We start from the raw sequence: 20,713 nt of genomic DNA on the forward strand, positions 1-20,713 counted from the left end.
GTTTCTTCTTCATCTCCTTGAATTATGAGCATAAATGAACTCAATTCTTGATGATCAAGATCAAAATAATAAAATATTTTTGAAAATACGGGTTGATGCAAACATACGGTTCAAACAAACACAGGCAAAGTCTTCCCTCAACACATGCACACAACAACCCCCTCCCCTCCTCCTCCAACACATGAGCACACACAGACAAACTAAGGAACCCGTTCCCCCACGCTAACTCACACACACACACAGTCTGTAATCTGCCACAATTACACTAAAGGCCTCATACAGTGATGGAAGGTTATAAACTAGATGGAGAGATATGTATGTGTCATAAAATATTACAATCCCCACCCACCCCACTACAAAAATAAACTGAAAACATTTAAATTGGAATTTAGAATAGCCCGTTGTCACACACTGAAATATAATAAATAAATCTAAATTCACTAAAAAATGTACATAGTAAAGGTTAATAAAAAATTGCCACTGACGTTTCTTTATGAAGTTAAAAATATGCTATTCATTTCCATACAAGCAGACTATAGTGTATGTTTATTTCCAACAAATTCATTGCTGCTTATGTGGAACCAAGTTCAGAACTCAAAATCTGGGATTGTCAACTGGCAGCGCGTGGCTGCATGTACCCGGCGCCCACACTCTAAGTGGCCCCTAGATTTATTAATAATAAAAAAAAAAAAGAAGATTGGATTTATAAACCAATTTCCTCTAAAATATTTTGAGTTGTAATATCACCATTTACCACTAGATGGCAGACATTGTTTATTTGGGCTTGCTCCAGATTTGATGCTGCTCTATACTATACAATATGAGAATAAATGTTCATTTTGAGTGAGTTGAATTTTGTGGAAAAAAAAATACAAAATGAGTTCTTGCACTTAATTTTGGTTTGCTGTTTAGCAGTTTTGTGCCATCCTTGAATTGTAATTATTTTTTTATGCACATGATCCCATCACCAGGGAAAAAAACCCACAGTATATGGTTGTTTTTCGATTGTGAAAATGCAGGTTGCATCATTTATACACGCATTGACATTAATTATATTAAGATACTGTGATGTACATTGTACATCAAACATACTATATGCTCAGACTTTGTCCATATTTAAAGTGGCATTTCCATCATATATCTGGTTAGGATACTTGCTTCTATGGGGCTCCCCAGAAACACTGATGATAAATTGTGCCCCCCTCCATCTTACAAGTTGCCCTTCAAGCTTTGAGGCACTTCTTTTTCACAAACAGTACCTATATATAAATTAGTTTACACATGTCATGTCATGTGTGTCTTGTCATTATCCCCACCGCTTAACCTGTACAGGGCCGCAGGATTGTACTGGAGCCTATCCCAGCTGACGACGGGCGAAAGGCACACCACACCCTGAACTGGTCGCCAGCCAGTCATAGGGTAGACATAGACACCGTCACTGAGTGGGAACTCAACCCACGCTGCCTGCACACAACTCAGGCGAGTGTACCACTACACCATCAGTGACCCGAGTTTGCACGTGTTGTTTCCTAATTAGTAATGTTTTTCCTGAAGTCTGTTAGTATGGTTATCTCTGAACACTCTAAAGAGCATTCAGAAGAGTTCAAGATGCTGTGAGACCCATTTGCAGCTACATTCTCTCAATCAGGTTCCTCACAAGCGCCCATGAAAGCACAGAGGCTTGGCCTTTTCTCTGGATGCATGCAAAAGGACAATAAACAACTGTATGAAGAGCGTGGTGTGGCCAGAAAGAACTGTTGTACTGACTGAGGTTAATCTTAACAGGCTTTAGTGGTGAGAGACGTCCAGTAAGAGGCTTTCGCTCTATTGAGCTCAGTTCAAAAGCCAGCTTGACTCAGATCGCTGATGAAGACGTCCAGCCCGCACCGATACTCAAAGGACTGACGTCTGAAGAAAAAGGCTGTCAGAAGGTCTCAAATGACCAAGTGTCTCAATAATACTCTTTCATGCGTGCCCTGCATAGCCTGAAGACCCTGTATCATTAATCATAATTCAAAATAACCATCTTTGGTCTCGTTGCCCTCCTATCTTAAGAACAATCGTGAATTATAGACATCACTTGCAGGTTGCATTAGGAAGTAGGAAACAAATAAACTCCGAATAGAAAACAAATAACATAAGTTTGGTACATTTGTTGTCATTGGTGGTCAAGGAATTAATTCAGAGGCTGTGGAGCATACACTGTCTCAGCTATACAATGTCATTTAAAATGTTATGTACATGTGTATTTCTTTGAAATTTGGAATAACCAGAAAGAATTATCAGAAGATGAAATTACATCAATGTTGCATAAATGCTTGCCTTAACTTTGGCCCAGGCACAGGACAGTCACAGTAACCATAGTTCACACTATTGCACAAAGATTCTGTGACAATTTTCAATGCTAGGCATCAGTAACATCATCAAATGTATACCCTGTTCAAGATTTAAGATAACTCAAACAATGTGTATTACAGTTTAAAGGAGAGTATTTTGAAATGCGATTTGGTGATTCAATTTGCTGTGTTGGTCTCCTTGTACAATAACTTCACTCTCCAATATCAGCAAGATACAGCTTGCATGCTGGGATTACGACAGAGGTATTATTTATTCCGTACTGGCTTGTACTCAAAGATGAACACGAATAAAAAAAATAATAATAATGAAACAAAAAACACTGACAGGGGAACAGCAAAAACATTTTTTTTTAAATGTCCATAATTTTGAATTACTGAAAATTTACACGGATATTTCTTTCATTTTCAAAGTCATTGTGGTTTTTTTTGTTTTTTAATCTTAAACGAATGAGCCGGATCTTATACTCTATACTTTGGTTATTTCTAGTGGGACTTTACACACATAAATTCAATATTTCAATCAGTTGGATTTCAGACAAGAAATTATCCATTTACCATTTGGAAAAGCCGTTCCACTTGAGTTTTCCAAACATCTTTTGTGTTGAGTTAGCAAAAATCTTGGTTGTTTGATAATGCAATTAATTTTGAGTCATTAACTATGGTGAAAAAATATATTACTTTGTGTTAATACACAGATGTGGAAAGTAATATCATGCAAAAAGCGCATCAAAATCTAACAATAACCCCATAGTTAGTTTAAATCTTCTCCCTTCGTGTTTTTCATTCCTCTATTCGATGTTCTGGAGAGGACAGGAAACACTCGCACCCATGGTGTATGCTAAATGCAAATTCAAAATCCAGCCAATATCATCCAGCTATCTTGTGCTGACAGCCATTCAGTTTGTTAAGTCAGTATTAACCCCTGTCGTTATGAGTCAAGCTGAACTCTTGACTGAGCATACCTATTGGAATTTTCTCTATTCTGTCTGTCACCGATTCACAGTGGTAACAAACAATCAACACACTGGGGGCTACAGGTAGTGAATCTGATGTGCTGAATGCCCTCAGAGCCCGCTCTGAGGCAGCATTTAGATCTACTCCAGCTGCATTGAGATGAAGTGAGCCGTATTAAAATGTAGGGACTGAGTATTGAAGCTGCATTGAAGAGCACTGAGGTTGAATTGAAATGTTTTTAGTCATATTTAAATTGTACTGAAGCTGCATTGAGATGTATCAGAGCACAGCTAATTGAAGCTGAGCAGCAGAGAATGTCGTGCTTTGTCGCAGGACAGGATTGTCCATGCTGTTGCAGCACAGCATTGTGGCCAAAAGGGATCCTCCATTCTTTTGTGGTGTAAGAAGATTGGCCACTGTAGAAAGTAAGAAAAGGAGGAAGGCCACAAAGAGAAGGAGCACTTGAGCTGCCAGAGGTGATGTAAGTCTGCCTGGCTGTGTGTTGTTTGCCTCAGCGGCAATAGGAGGGCTAGTCTCAAATTGAATTTGTCGAGTGTGTGGCCCAGCAAACCTTCTTTTGTGGTGTGTGGCCCGGTCCCGCTTCTGTGTTTGATACGTGGGCCAGTCTGACCTCTGCGTTTGAAGTGCCGAGCAGAACTACCCTTCAATTGTTTGAGGAAAAGCCTCAAAGGCAGAGGGCATGGACCTTTACAATTCTCTGTTTGACATCAAAACTTGGAAGGATTGGTCATTTAGTTATCACCCTGTTAGACAGTTAAATGTCTCATTGTTTGTTTGTTTGTTTTCATCTTGAGAAAGTGAAGTAATCTTAGTAGCTGCTGAATGAGGCATTTTACTTAAAACAAGGTGTGCAACATAAATGCTTGAGACGGCTATAATATTTCATCTATGCGACTGGCGGGCCACATAGGAGCTTGCACTTCCTAACCAGATGTATGACAAAATGTTGCTTTAAACATTGATAAAGTATGTGCATCCATGCAAAATATGTAGTCTTAATATAGTTCTTTTTTTAGAATAAATATACACTGTCATGTTTTTTTTCTCTGGTGCAAAAGGGTCTCTTGCAGAAAAAATACCAATAAGGAATGGCACAAAACTGCTGAACAAGAAACTGACATTAAGTGCAAGAACTCATTTTGTACTTTTTTTTTTCGCCGCCGTTATCCGACCATTACTTAAGCAACCAAACCTTGACCACGAGAGTCTCAACAACTATAGGCCGGTTTCAAATCTTCCGTTTATTGCAAAAATTCTTGAAAAAGTCGTAGCGCAACAACTTAATGAATATATGACTGCTAATAATCAATTTGAACCTTTCCAATCGGGTTTTAGAGCCGACCACTCTACTGAGACGGCCCTTGCTAAAGTTACTAATGATCTTCTCATAGCTATGGACGCCGACACCTCATCAATATTACTCTTACTCGATCTTAGTGCCGCTTTTGATACCGTTGATCATAACATATTATTAAAACGCTTTGAAACGTGTGTTGGCATTTCAGGTTCAGCGCTTTCTTGGTTTAATTCGTATCTGTCGGAGAGGACGCACCGTGTAATTCATGGCAATACGACTTCGGATCTTTGTAAGATCACATGTGGAGTTCCGCAGGGATCGGTACTTGGACCTCTATTGTTTAGCATCTATATGCTACCGCTTGGTGATATTATACGGAAATATAACATTAGTTTTCACTGTTATGCTGATGATACGCAATTATACATGCCGTTGGATATAACGAATCCGCGCGACTGCTATAAATTAGAGGCATGCCTTGCCGAAATTAAACAATGGATGTCTTTCAATTTTTTGCGTCTTAACTCAGATAAAACCGAGATGCTCATCATTGGACCAGCGCGTCATCGGTACCTTTTCAAAGACACCACTCTGAATATCGATAAATGTAATATTACCCAAAAGGATTCAACAAAAAATCTCGGTGTTATATTTGACGCAACTATGTCATTTCAAATGCACATTAAAAATATTACTCAAACTGCGTTTTTTCATCTGCGTAACATTGCTAAAATGTGCCCAATTCTATCAACGTGTGACGCGGAAATCTTAATCCATGCGTTTGTTACGTCTCGCCTCGACTATTGTAACGCTTTGCTCTCGGGTCTCCCCATGTCTAGTATTAAAAGTCTGCAGTTAGTTTAAAATGCAGCAGCTAGACTCTTAACTAAGACGAGAAAGTTTGATCATATTACCCCGATATTGGCCAATTTGCATTGGCTTCCGGTCCACTTGAGATGTGATTTTAAAGTTCTGCTACTTACTTTTAAAATATTGCACGGCTTAGCACCTTCTTATCTCGTTGACCTCGTGGTACCATATGTTCCGTCCCGAAACCTTCGCTCACAAAATGCTGGTCTTTTAGTGATCCCGCGAGCCAAAAAGAAGTCCGCAGGTTCTAGAGCGTTCTCTATTCGGGCACCAATGCTTTGGAATGCACTACCCTCAGATATTAGAGGTGCCACCTCAGTAGAAATGTTCAAAACACTATTAAAGACGCATTTATACTCTTGTGCATTTAGCTGAAATATTTGTTGGCCTGTTTACTGCCACTTTTTTTTCTCTTTTCTTTTCTTTTCTGCCCCCTTTTCCCCCGGCTGGGGGATAAGGTGACGGTGACCCACTATGAAGTTTAAGGCATTGACCAACTGGGCATGCACCGGTTCCAGTGATGTCGTCTTCCTGCAGCGCGACATTTGATCAATTTATTTATATACTTTTGCATTTAATTTAATTCTTTGTTGTCCTGTTTACTGACGCTTCTTCTCTTTTCTGCCCCCTCTTCCCCTGCTTGGGAATTAGGTGATGGGGACATGCTTTGGAGATTACGGCACTGACGAACCGGGAAGGGACCTGCTCTGCCGAAGTCGTCTTCATGCAGCGCCTCTTCTGATTTCCTTATATTTCAGCACTTCGTTGAACTACTGGTTGGCCTGTTTACTATTTCTGTTCTTTCTTTTCTGTTCCCAATTCCCCGACTTGGGAATTAGGTGATGGTGATTCATTAGGAAGTGGCTGTTCTGAATTTACACCAACTGACCGGTACAAGATCGAAGGCTCATCCTCGGATATGCTGCCATGGATATTACGGCCCTGCATGAGGACCCACTCCACTGAAGTACTCTTCCTGCAGCACTTCATTCATTTAACTCACAAATTATCTCATCTATTATTGCATAGCATCATTGTATGTGTCAAATGTTGCCCAGTTGGCATCCATTGCAGCCTGGTCATCCTGGAAGGGGGATTCCCCCATCTGTGGTCCCTTCTCAAGGTTTCTCACTTTTCCCCTAATGAGGTTTTTTGAGTTTTTCCTTGCCCTCCTGGGGGTTAAGATCGGGGATGTCGATTGTGGTTATGTAAAGCCCTTTGAGACTGTCTGTGATTAAGGGCTATACAAATAAAATTGACTTGACTTGACTTGCTGGAGCCTATCCCAGCTGACTACGGGCGAAAGGCGCACTACACCCTGAAGTGGTCGCCAGCCAGTCACAGGGCAGACATAGACACCGTCATTGAGTGGGAACTGAACCCACGCTGCCCGCACACAACTCGGGCGAGTGTACCACTACACCATATATATATATATATATATATATATATATATATATATATATTAGGAGTGGGAAAAAATCTATATTGCAATAAATTGTTGCTAACTCTGTCGCAATAGCGGCAAGTATCGATATTTTAAAACAACACACATAAATGATTTACCTCGTCATCACCGTCCGTATTTAATCTCTCCTGTCCTGTCTGTGGGGGCGCTAATGCCGCAAACGGTTCTAAACTTGCCGGAATCAGCGGCCGGTGAAGAGTGTGAAGAATTTACCATCGAAGAAGAACTAATGCAAGAATGGCGGAAAACCCAGAAAAACAAATCAGAGACCCACCGGCGAGTTTCCACTCAAAAGTGTTGAGACGCTTCAGCTTTTTACGAGACAGGTGATGGGATAACACTGGATAAAGAGTATACAATCTGCAAGAACTGCTTTGCAAAGGTAAAATATAACATCAACACTACGAATCTGCAAAGCCACCTCGTTCACTATCACGATGAACTACTCGCAGGTGATAAAAAAGGTGAACCAAGACAGCGGACAATCAGTACTGCTTTAAAGCAAAGTTTCCCTTTGGTGTGCTCTTACGTCTGAGCATGTTGATCAGTTAGTGTTCCTCAAGAAGAATATGCCTTGATGTTTCCACTAGGCGGGTTAACGTAAAGCACTTTAATGACAGTTGATACTGACATTTCAGGTTCAGAAAGCAGTGCAATGTCTTGGTTTACATAAAACATGTTATTAATGTTTGTGCACTTTAATGTGTTCAGCTGTACAGGGACCTGTTATAAATGTCATGCACTTTAATTTGTCCAGCCGTAGAAACAGTGTTAAGACACGTATTGGCATTGAATAAATGCATAATTACAGATGTTTTCATTTTAATGGGCATTTTTTTTTCTTTTTCAGTCACATATCTCGTGATATATCGTTGAAGAAATTTCTAACAATATATTGAATATCGTAGACATTGTGTATTGTGATATTATCGTTATCGTGGGCCACATATCGTCACAGTATCGAATCGCGAGTTCCCCGTCTTGTCCCACCCCTAATATATATATATATATATATATATATATATATATATATATATATAGGGGCGTTATGGTGGTTAGCATGATGGCCTCACAGTGCAAAGGTCGTGGGATTGGCATGTTCTCCCCGTGCGACTTGGGTCGCGGGGGGTGCTGGAGCCTATCCCAGCTGTCTTCCGGCAGTCGGCGGGGTACACCCTGAATTGGTGTCCTGCCAATCGCAGGGCACACAGAGACCAGCAACCATCCGCGCTCACACTCATACCTAGGGGCAATTTAGAGTGTCCAATCAACCTGCCATGTATATTTTTGGAATGTGGGAGGAAAACGGATTACCTGGAGCAAACCCACGCAGGCAAGGGGAGAACATGCAAACTCCACACAGGAAGGCCAGAGCTGGAATCGAACCCACGACCCCCGTATTTTGAGGCCATCGTGCTAACCAGTCGGGCACCATGCCGCCCCACAGATATAAACTTGGTCATAATTTTATCTGAATGATTACATTTCTGTATGCCAATCCAATGTCTCGCAACCCAAATACTGCCCCCGTATTTTAATTTACATCGGGGAACAAGACAGAGTTGCCCCCTGTTCCTCCTGATTTTTGCTCTAGCAATAGAGCCGCTTGCTGAAGTATCCGGTCAGACCCACTCATTTTAGGCATTGACACAGAGACCACGACAAATAAAATGACGATATATGCAGATGATGTGCTGCCCTATATTATGCAACCAAAAACTACCATCACTGCGGCTCTTAATAAAAAAAACAAATGTCTGGTTTGTTCGCTGGGTATCAAATAAATTTGACCATGAGTGAGCTTTTGCTTGTTAATGTAATCAACCTCTCTTGGCTACAAAATCAACCATTCAACATCGCCCAGGACCAACTTACATACAAGTGACAAAACGTTATAGATCTTTATATGAGGAGAATTTTCCACCCTTAGTCTCTAGATTGCAGTCAGATATACATACATTTGTGGGACATGCTTCCAATTTCATTAATACAATGAAAAAAATAAATAAATACATATATATATATATATATATATATATATACTTTTGTTGCTGCTATATATACATATATTAGTGCTGTCAAGTTATTAATTTTTAACTAATTAATCAATTCCATGATTAATTGCGATTAATCACATTTTTCAACTACTATTTTTTGCGAAGCTTGTAAGCTTGTAACAGATATTTACTTGAATAATATATTGGAATTGATGCAAAATCACCCAATATGAAGTATATTTAATTCAAAGACTGTTCTAATAGCTTTCTTTGATTCTTGAATACGATCTAAATGGAGACATCTTTACAGCCATTTTTCTTCTAAACATTTCTCACAACTGCGCCACACTCCAGCAGTGTTGGTTTGCAAGGCCCACTGGTAACTTGAACACAGTGTTTTGTTCTGAGACGTGCTAAAGATGCACAGCTAATATGGCCCAATATTTGCAAAGTATGCAAATTATTTATATTATTATTTATATTTATAAGTAAATCAAACTGAGTTAACTGAGTTAAAAAATTTGGATTAATCACCTGAGTTAACGCTTTAATTTTGACAGCCCTAATATTTATATATATATATATATATATATATATATGTATATATATATAATATATATATATATAATGTATATATATATATATATATATATATATATATATATATATATATAGCCACTGTACACCATGTGAATTTAATATGTTTAATATGCTGCAGCAAACACTTTTAGATTTGGTTAAGAGTCAAGTTCAACAATGTGTTATTTTGGTGCCAAGCAAGGCGGGTGTGCAGAGTGAAAACATGCTTTGATTGATGAAATCATCCTCTATAGAGAGTTGACAAGCATTCGCTATCAATAGGTTTGTGGGACAGTCGCTGCAGTATTTTATTGATGTTTGGATGCACAGATGTTGATAAGAAAGTACCCCTTTGAGGTGAAATAGAGATGTCAAAGTGAATAAAATTAATCTAATTCCCATCTGCTCTGTTTTATTTCCTCAGTTTGGCTTTTTCGCTCAGTTCATTCTCTGGCTTTCCTTCTTATTTGTCTGCGAAAACCACAAGGTGCCTTCCTGTCACAAATCCATCCAAAGATGATTAACATGCAAATGTTTTTAATTAGAATGTAAATTGTCAACCTAATGATCATTTTTAATTAGAATTCAAACTGTTTGTAGATAAAAGCAGCACGTGTGAGATGAGATGCCTGTTTGACAACTTATTCTTTTTTTTTTAACCGTTTCAACAATTCAAGTCATTCAATTACTTTCCATTACCTAAGTATTCAATGCCTTGCTAAAGAAGTTTTCATTACCATTTCTCATTTTATTGTGGGCATGCAAGCACTGAAAAAGATCTGACAAAATAAAAGGCATATTACCATTGGCGTGTTTCAAAATTTTCTTTATAAAATTCTGTCATTTGGAGGATGTGGTTATTTAAGAACTACCATAAGTAGTCTGGTGCTGATTGAAATGAGCAATGTTCTGTAACTATGAAGGTTTGCACTTTGCGATGGGTTAGTCCCCCTCTCCTTGGGGGGTGGTGACACGTGGGTGGCCTCCTCTTGCACCCCAGTGTTGGAGTTCCAGGGAGTGAGGGGTGCAGGGGGGATGCAAGTCGGCCTCAACCTGGGGGAAGAGAGCTGTCATTTCTGGGGACCTCCTCCTCTTCTTTCCTCTGCCCGTCATGCCCTGCTGCAGTTTCCTTTCTCTTCCCATGAGGTGGATGGGCCTGCCAGCTGGCCTTGGGGCCATTGTTGGACTTGGCACCTCTCTGTTGGGGGCTAGTGGCTCTGTGGCAGTGGCATGGTGGAATAAAAACAAAACTAAATTTTGAACCTATAATTAAAAGCATTTATACATGGGGATGATAACATTTCTGTTGGAATCTGATTCCATTTGTTGCATCATAACAACTAAATGCTGCTTCAGCATGTTTGCTGTGAACTCTGGGCTCCAAGTCCGCAGAACTCAGAGCCTGACCGAATTGAAATGTACGTGGAACCAGCTACATCTTTGTTTTTGTTTTAGCTTTTTTTTTTTTTTTTTTTACAGTTTAGGGTTTGCTGCCAAGGTGAGGTTCTAAGAAACAGGTCGCTATGCGGTGCCTGTTTTAGTGTATTGAAACGAGGGGGAAATTAAGACACCAACAATCATCACAGGATTCACTGCTAGTTAGTCATAGATCATTCTCATCTATGGGGCAATGACATGTTTTTTTCCCACCATTCTATCACTCATTAAGCATGTTCAAATCAAAGTTTCTCGAAGCACTGCAGTTTTAAATAAAGCTAATCAGGCCCTGGATCTTAAACACTCCGCATTTTGTTCACTGTTCAATCCGTCTATATGTCTTACATTTTGAGAGGTCTTGGGTCATAATTACACAAATTCACTTATGACTCTAAAAAAACAGGAAATGTGAATTTTCCATAGGGCAAGATACAGGAATCACGCAAATCCACTTTTGTTGCTGCTATTAAAATTTAAATCTTGTGCGGAACTATAGTTAGTGCAGATACTATTACTATTTAAAGCAAAAAAATGTTGAATCTTGTGATGTTCAAAAAAACTAAGGAGATGAAAACTTAAGGATAGAACTCAAAATGAGGAGCAGATGAAGTTAAGAACAATGCAAAAGAGTTGGAAGGATGGAATAGTTTGTGTTGCCGTTGAAACAGAGTACAAATATAATCCAATTTAAGATGTAGATGATTTTCAATATATACAAGAATGAGGGGTGTGATAATCATGTGATTATTGATAATTGAATTATTTGGTGACTGAATTATCATTGTCTTGTGTCTTTGGTGTTACCTTTTTCTATGTTTGTATGTCATATGAAAAAAAAATCCGGGATCCAGAGTAAAAATAGATTAAACAGTTTTCTTTCATGTTTTTTTTTTTCTTTTTTACAATTATTTGTTTACATTTCTACTATTGTACTTTTTTATTTTTTCTCATTGCAGTACGTGCGCAAATTAAAAATTGCTTAACTATCTTTGTCTGTGAAAGTCATGGAAGATGCATTTTTGGGGCGTGGCTTGTGTTTTTTCCCATCTCAGCCTGTTCACATCATAGCAGTAAGGAAACAAGAACTGTCATATTGTTTTATAGCTTGGTTTGCCATGTTCTGTTGTCACCTAATGTTGGTGACTGAGAGTTTACGCAGTAGATAGTAGAGTGCATTTTCTTCTGAAAAGACTATATTTGGTCCCAGTAAACAGAGTATAATTTAAGAGTAAAATTAACTAAGTAATTTACTCTTACTATTTTACTTTCAAAATTGACTGTTTACTGGGACCAAATAATATGGACTCTAAAAAATCTTCAACTCTTCAAATCAGTATCGAGCACCTCATTTTCAGACAGGCGGTGGAAGGCTTACCTCTTGGAGGTGGACTTTGTGAAAAAAAGTAAGTCAAGCTAACCTTTATATATTTAAATATATATGTAATGACGTATAAGCAATTCATCTGACAAAAGTCTCTTGGAACGCATAGTACTTGCGTATCGTGGTGACTTATTTAAGAAAGCAGACCAATATAACAGAAACTGCGCATAAGCTGCTCATTTCCTCATTTTCTTTTAAGTTTTGTGATATTTTTAGAGGTTGAAGTGGGCCTCAGTAGAGCTGTACACATACATTTAGGGGCCGATTGATTCCTGTCATTTTGACAATACTGGCAATTTGTTTGCGTTGGTTTTGAAAGGAAAAATAGTCCCGGGTCCCCATCGTGACTCCCACCAAGACATGGAGGGAGGACATGGCTGTATTGCTCATTTTCGATAACTGTTCTGGAAGTCGTTAGTTATTTACTGATTTCTCCACATAAATTGATAAAATTGAGAATGAAATATATCATTTTCTTGATGAATAAAAAGAAATACTTGTTAGGGTTAAAATGGAGCATCCCATCCGGAGGATCCCTTCAAGTTTTGTAAAGAAATGATGACAGTCAGGACTATTACGAATCAAGCTAACTAATTTTAACAATGTGGATTCATTTCACCTTCCTGAAAGTGATTATGCTCAAAAGTGTTATTTTCGCAATGTGTCTAGGACTCTTGGTGTGGAGTGTGATCTTTAACTGACATAAAGCATCAACTCCGCTTGTGCTAGCTAAAAGTTAAACGCTACAGTCAACCATTGACTGTCCATCCCACAGGCAGACAAAAAAAAAACACATTTCAAAGCGTGTCGTTGGAACAATAACTACAATTTTGTCATCGTATCGGACCACAAGCATAGCTGCCAGTTTGCCAGAACACACACAACTTTATCGATTTATCGTCTAAATACACAAACTCGGCTTTTGGCCCACCACCTAATTAGTCAACACATTATTATAACAGCAAAAATTAATTGAACATATCACAATCTTCTGGCAGTATAATATTTTGTGTTTCAATCGCAGGTCTGATTATCTGAGTGCAGTTTGCTTGTTCTCCCGTAGTTTGAGTGTTGAGTGCTCTAATTTCCTTTTGAATTGAGGACTAAATTGCTCAGTGGCCAATGTTTTGATTTGTGACTGACGTGCCCTTTGATGAGGATGATTGAATCATTGCTGTACCCATCTTGTCACCCAAAGTCAGCTAGGATAGGCTCCAGGTCTCTTGTGACCACAAATAGAATAAGTTATTGAAAATCTAATGCGTAATTTGCAAAATAAGATCGGAGAAAGGTGTCTTACTGATGCTCATTATCTTGAGTGATGCACATGCAACAACAACTCTGTGTTCTGCCCTTTTGATGGATGTTTTATGATTGGAACAATATTGCAGGTATTTTTCTTTCTTTTCTTTTTTATATGCATTTTTACCTTCCAAAACGTTATTGTCATTTAAACTAGTTGCCAAAGGGACATTTTCATTAGCTGATTTGTTAGACAGTTTATTACACTTCACATCCTTCCTGACATATTGTAACCCCCAGTTTTCCATTCATAAGAATGAAAAGGGAGAGCAACAGAAAGGCCAGTTATTGAACCCACACTAACTGAATAAAAGTCACAAATGTTACTTTTTTGTAGCAGCAACAAGAATTGACTTTTATTATTTTGTAATAAACACTTTGCTCTTGTCGATATAATTTCAAATTTTATTCAGCCAGAACATTTGGTATGTAACCTTCTTTTTTATGGTTTATTCAAAAACACTGAAGGTGGTAAGGAAACTCTAAAGTCATTTTCACAAATGCAAATACGTGAAATATGCTTGTGTGCTAAAGTCCTAAAAACATTTGCAAACACTGTGAACAATTTAGTAGTGAATTGTGGAGATATAGAGCTGGCCTTTTGTTCAGGCGTGGCTAAAACTGGGCCTAGTGCCACGCTTGGGCCTCTTTAAACCTTCTCGAATTTTATCCGAGAACCACAACTCCACACAGGATTTCAAGAGGTCAGTCTATATGATCAACATCTCTCTCATCAAGTCTGTTGTCCCAAAATTGCAAAGGCCCCAATCCTGTCTCTGACCACTTTAGAAAGTCCCACCAACTTCACTTGGTTTTGGATTTTACCTGCTTTGTCAGCTTTGAGTCACGTTTGTTTATGTGACAGTTCTAAGATGCTCAAGATATTCCAAAGTGTGAGAAGATGAATAAGATTTCTAAAACAAACAATATTCACACCTGAAATGAGTTTATTAAGGAAATCTTCCCCAATTACTGGAGAAGACAAATACTTAACACATGGACATTAAAACAGATTCATACCAAAACACAATTTATGCTGTATTGGAGCTTGTGATTCAGTCTGTGTGCATTTGATACAATGTTTCAACATGAGCATTGGACAACTGACACCCGCCACCCACAAACACACCCCTGCAAAGACTTAGCATTAACGGATTGATCAGATTAGAAAATCACTCTTATCCGACCAAGCATGCCACTAAATTTCAAGAATTCTGCATACGTTACGGTTGTTTTAATGAATTCTTCAAATTAAACACATTTACAGCAGACAGTTAATTTTCCTGTTCACGTCTTCAGTGTTTTAGTGAGTCTTTGTTAGCAAAGAAATTGTCATTTTGAATGGCAGCTGATGCATATGGCATCCTTAGATCTGTTGTTGCCAATCTTGTACTGGTTTACAGTACCTGGTAGAAGTCCTCTGGCCATATACTTAAGCGCTGTCTCACTTGCCTCAAGAGTCAATCTGATCCTGAGTGGTAATTCTCAATGAAAAGTCCTTTTTGACATTTGAGTTATAAAGTGAGAATGTTGTGCACTTGGACTTCAGCGATTGCTGCGACAAATGTCATCACTGCAGACGTGGCCAATATTGTGACATGTCTGTTTCATTTCCTGGAACTTGCACTGGAACTGAGACTCCCGGAGAAATCAGACCTAATGAAAGAGGCAATAACATTATTTGTGATTAGAATACAAGGTAGAGGCAAGGAGAGTTAGACTGATGGGGGATTTTCATCAAGAACTCATGCAATAACAGAGAGGAAAAATATCTTCCTAAACAGTTTAAGTTGATTGCTATCATACGTGAAAAATTGAATGTATCACATTTTAGAGTTTTTGCCAAAAAGAGGTTTGAGTCTTGGCTCTGCCTTTCTTTGTGGAGTTGCATGTGTGCATGGGTTTTCTCGTCTGTTGTTCCAGCTTCCTCAAACATTCCAAAAATGGTAGGTTAAATGAATGTGATTGTCAGTGGTAGTATGCATGTCCTGTAAATTGACTCGCAACCAAACCATGGTGTCTCTCGTCCAAACTCAGCTTGGCTAGGTTCCAGCTCACTTATGACTCTCAACAGGAAAAGTAGAAGAAAAGGGATATATGGATGCTTAATGCCTCCCACACATAAAATAAATATGTCAAATAAAGGAAAGAATGGAAATGAAACAATAAATTACATATGGAAAGGAAGGGAATAAAAGGAAAAAAATACATTCACTGTATTCTACAATGTATTAACTTCCCGACCCACTGCATATCAAACAAGAGTATGAGCTCAACTTTTGTATATCCTGCACATCACGTGGCATAACTCAGCCCAGAGGTGAGTTAGACTCAATGTAGATAATTTTGCAGATGATTGCAGCTCAGCCTTTTGGGCGGTTCGGATTTATTCTCATATTTGGTAGATATTTTTTCCCCAGTGCATTTCAATGGCCATAAATTGTATACTGATTTTTGCCATTCGCTAAGGATACGGACCGGGCCGACCCGCAAATAGGAAAATACCGAGGTCTTTTTATTGTGTTTGTGCAAAGTAATATTATTGTATTAGTGATGTTTTGGCTCATCATTCTGAGTTACCAGCGTATGTAGCGACCATTTGTTACACATGTAACACTGACTCTTCCGGAGATCACTGCACTTGCCAGTACAGATATTTAAGTCAGTTAGCCTAAGGACTTGAGACTAACATTGGAAATCATCCTTAAGTATTTAAATGAATTGCGTAGGTTCATTCTTCAAGTGACTAATCTTTTTTATGGCAGACTGAGACTAACTTGTAAATTCAAATGAAGTCAGTTCATAACACTATACCTGTTGAAGTAGCAGGGGAGGTCAGTGGTTGGTTGTTCATGTGCTGTTGCATGTGTGGAGGAGTGTAGGTCTCATAACTTCTTCCATTTACCGGTACACCTGAGCTGGTGGGCAGCATGCATGAGTAAGATGTCTGACAAGGTGCCTGAAAGTACAAATGAATAAAACCCACAAAAGAAAATTGACACACACTCATTTGAGGTGGGCATTGTGTCAATACAAACGGAAGGGCCGTCAATCCATCACCGACAGAAGCCTGTTTAGCTGACAATTGATGGGAGAGTTTGAAAAACTGACCGGCTACGCTCTGATGGAAGCGAATTTTCGTCCGTCACTGGAATCGAGCGAGAAAGAGAGCGAGCTTGAGAGAGCGCCAGACTCAAAGTCCGCAAAAACACTGGAGCGATACGAGCAGCTGTTGGAGGAATCAATTGAGCGCCAAAATAATCATCTTAAAATGCATTTAATTTGTGCAAAGGGATGAAGTGCAAAAAAAAACAGTCATCTCAACGGTACGGCACCAGTCTGAGCTCATCTGTGAATTTGCCCCATGCGACAAGAATCTGAGAAAGGTTCACTCTGTGCAGCGCTAGCTGCGTTTGGCATCATATGGGGAAAGAAAGTGTCTATTGGTGTATAATTGTGAGTGTGAGCACGCATGGTTGTTCATCTATGTGTGCCCTGTGATTAACTGGCAACCAGTTCAGGGTGTACCCCGCCCCTTGCCTTGTAGATAGCTGGGATAGGCTCCAGCACCCACCGCGCCCCTAGTGAGGAGAAGCGGTACAGATAATGGATGGATATACTAAAGTGTGGCTAGGACATTGTTACACTGTTTAGCCACAGTGGCTAAGCGGTTTCATGACCCTGTGTCAAACCTGGAGAGGTGGGAGTTCAAACTCCTTCTGACAGTGGACTCTGCTGGAGGTTCCCGGCAGACCCTCACAAAACATTTGGGTCGGCAAGGAAAAGAAATGCAAAAGCAATGTGCAAACAGTAAAAAGCAATCAATTCAGAGTGAGTCATGACATTTAATATAATTACTTTCAACTAAGAGTAAGTTAATTATATAATTTCTTTTTTAAGTCAACTATTGTACAGTATCACATATCTCATACTATAAAATATTCTTACTTGCATAGGCAGGCTGGCAGCCATACTGAAGTGTGGCATGGATGGTAAGCTGTAGCTGCAGGACAGAACTGAGTCGGACCTCCCCAACATAGAGCTTGATGCGAACGACACTAAAATACAAAACACCAGAGTTTGGAAAAGGGGATCAATAAAATTGTGCTTAACCATCCATCCATCCATTTGCAGAACTGGAGTCGCGGGGTCGCTGGAGCCTATCCAAGCGGTCTAAAGGCAGTTGGCGCAGTACACCGTGAACTGATTGCCAGCCAGCCAGAGAACACATATAGACAACCAGTCACAGTCACCATGGAAAATACATCTTCATTTGCGGTGCCGTGATATTAAGTGGACCAATCCCGGGTGCACAGAGCCTTTTGCACATCATTAGCTCCAATGGGCTCTGGCTCCTGGCAGCATGGTGGCCAACTGGTTTGCACATCCATCTCATAGTTCAGAGGTGCGATCCTGGGCTCCGTCCTTGCTGTGTGGAGTTTGCGTGTTATCCCCGTGCCTGCGTGTGGTTTCCTTCCACGTTCCAAAAACATGTGTGGTAGGTTCATTGAACACTGTATTGTCCATAGTGACTGTGAGTGTGAATGGTTGTGTTTTGAGAATATGCGTCCTGTGGTTGGCGGGCAACCAATTCAGGGTGTCGCCCACCTACTGCCCGAAGACAGCTGGGATTGGCTCCAGGGCCCCCCACGATCCGTGTGAGGTCAGGCATCTTAAATAATGGATGGATGGTGGATGGATGGATCTGGCTCACCTGCAACTCTAATGAGAAAACAGCACAGACAATGAAAGGTTGGATCCAAGTTTTAAGTTTTGCAAATTTTACCAATACTGGGTATCTAATTCTAGGTTATAACGATGAGAATGTTTTAAATAAGAATAGCCAATACAAAAAAGGTACAAACCAAATATTCTAAACGTTGAGATGACAAAATATTTAGACTGTAAAACTTTATTAAACTCGAAAAGGAAGGGAGCAACAAGTTGCATGATGAGATCAATCGGGGCGTAAACAAAACAAGACAACTAAATATTGTTTTAGTACCTGGTGTAGCAGGTTTGGGTAAAGATTGGCAAACACTGGTGTTAAAACTGCTGCTGATGGGAACATGGTTGGAAGAGTTGGACACCTGACGACGTTGATTTCTCAACTTTTCTTCTCTTCTCCACTTTGCTCTTCTGTTGGAAAACCAAACCTATAAATAGTACAACAACAAAAAAATGTAATCCAATGTCAAGACAATTTGTTCGCAACAATTATCCATATATAACGTAGCCTAACTGGTAAGGTGGTCTGAATAATAATGGCTTTAAAATACAATCTCAGATTTGTTCACAAAATCTGCCCTCCACTCCAATTGCCAAGGGACGCAATGTGCAGTATTTGGCAATGTTCCGTGTGATTGATTCAGTGATTGTCCTCCACTGCACTCCTCTCTTGTCAGAGAATAACAATTATGCTCCAGTACTCTGCAACAGAACCTTCGCAGCCACAAGCTCAACTCAACGAATTTTGACCAAGACATGAATCCCCATTGGATCCCGGCACATCTTAGGATACAAACTAAACTAATATGTTCTTTGTGATCCTCCATTTGACACTCCATGATGTCACCAGCCTGAACAGAAGGAAAAAAAGCTAAACAAAACAGCCACAATTCAAACAGCCCAATCTTCCGTCACTAGGCAACCTGCTATTTGAATTGAGCCACAGCTGCACAGCTGCCCAGCTTGACCAGCTGCTAGCAAGGCAATAGCAGCATGCTGGTGTCACTAGCTAGCAAGACCAGCAGCAAAAGCACAACAATGGCAGTCAGGTGTTCTAACATGCGAACATTAAGTCACCCGCTTTACCAACTCAGCCGCAGCCACCAGGCAAGACCAGCATGTTGTTGTTACCTACTGGTAGCTGGTTCCACTAGAAAAGTCACCAGCTATCACAAGCACCTGGCTGGGCTCCAGCAACATGCTGGTCCAAGCTGGGGGGTTGTGGTTCAGTTCAAGAGCGGGTTTCCCAGTGAGCAAAAGTTCGATTTTGTAGTTGTTGTTTTTTTAGCGGGGAGTACAAGTAACGCTGGAAGAATTGCGGTGCAGTCTTCCAACACTTTACGTTCCTGGGCCACTAATACTCATCCAACAATTATCTTCACTGCTGTGAGCGGTGTCAGAAAACTGGTTGATCGTTAATTGAGATAATGCGTCACACATGTCCCTTCATTAGAAAAACTTCATATCCGCTGGTGAAAAGAGTCTAATGGATCTGCATTGTCTAGAAACATGCATGACAAATACAATGCAATACAATTCAATACAACTTTATTTGTATAGCGCATTTCACAACAGCTGGAGCTGTAACAAAGCACTTTCCATATGGTGTAATATAAATTAGCGAGTAATTAGAACACAAATTAAAACACATGTACAATAGATACCAGAAGAACAGCAGAACAGTGACAGTCTCTTGTTGAGTTGAAAGCTAAAGAATAAAAATGTGTCTTCAAACGGGTTTTAAAAGTGGACTGATAGGGGGCTTGCCTAACATTTAAAGGGAGGTCATTCCATATTATAACTTGTTCAACCGTTTTGCATGTAAAGACACGTGAAAAGATACGATGAACTAATGCCAAAATTTTGTGGGGTGTGAAACAATTTAACAGAAACTCATAATATATTTTGATCAACAAAAGATAAGCAACTAATAGAGAAGTAAAAAACAAAAAAAATGTACATAATCATTTGCGTGGGTGAGGCAAGCATTTGAAACTCGTTCATAGAAATGAAAAATTGCTTTTTTGATGTGCATAAGTGAATTAATGATGTTGACATTGAAAGAGGAGTTTTGGGAATTTCAATTCTGGGCTGAGAAATGTACCAAAACAACTGAGAAAAATTGTAATATTACTGTAGAGTCAACTAGATCAAATTAACCAAGTGGGCGTCTTTGAGCAAAGTGCGTGTGGCAATGATCACACAACACCAGTGCGCATTTCAGTCCAACATGCTTCCACACTTTCTCCATTTTGATGCATTACCTGCCCCCCCCCATCCCCCCGGCTCTGTCTACTACATTTGCCAAATCAACATTTCTTT

At 39.6% G+C, this 20,713-nt stretch overlaps 2 protein-coding genes across 5 annotated transcripts in view; one reads left to right on the plus strand and one right to left on the minus strand.

The window, feature by feature from the left end:
* dnajc24 (DnaJ (Hsp40) homolog, subfamily C, member 24) overlaps positions 1–8,767 on the plus strand; it is a 30,699-nt gene extending 21,932 nt beyond the window's left edge. For 2 of the 4 annotated variants that reach the window (XM_088298298.1, XM_088298299.1), the window contains exons 6-7: positions 1,333–1,479; positions 6,151–8,767. In XM_088298298.1, the coding sequence (XP_088154424.1) occupies positions 1,333–1,479; positions 6,151–6,342 (339 nt within the window). In that variant the 3' untranslated portion in view covers positions 6,343–8,767. The remainder of the gene's footprint in view (positions 1–1,332; positions 1,480–6,150) is intronic. The other 2 variants (XM_088298300.1, XM_088298302.1) reach the window with 2 other exon arrangements.
* Positions 8,768–14,678: 5,911 nt separating this feature from the next.
* The window catches only part of LOC148335903 (paired box protein Pax-6-like), a 32,320-nt gene continuing 26,285 nt past the window's right edge, over positions 14,679–20,713 (minus strand). The window contains exons 8-11 of the mRNA XM_088298157.1: positions 18,669–18,819; positions 17,612–17,721; positions 16,478–16,622; positions 14,679–15,319 (exon numbers count right to left, since the gene is read on the minus strand). Coding sequence (XP_088154283.1) covers positions 15,234–15,319; positions 16,478–16,622; positions 17,612–17,721; positions 18,669–18,819 — 492 coding nt within the window. The 3' untranslated portion in view covers positions 14,679–15,233. The remainder of the gene's footprint in view (positions 15,320–16,477; positions 16,623–17,611; positions 17,722–18,668; positions 18,820–20,713) is intronic.

The sequence above is a fragment of the Idiotropiscis lumnitzeri genome, chromosome 6 (genome assembly GCF_059441095.1).
Source record: "Idiotropiscis lumnitzeri isolate Australia: NSW breed Sydney's pygmy pipehorse chromosome 6, RoL_Ilum_1.0, whole genome shotgun sequence".
Lineage (NCBI taxonomy): Eukaryota > Metazoa > Chordata > Actinopteri > Syngnathiformes > Syngnathidae > Idiotropiscis > Idiotropiscis lumnitzeri.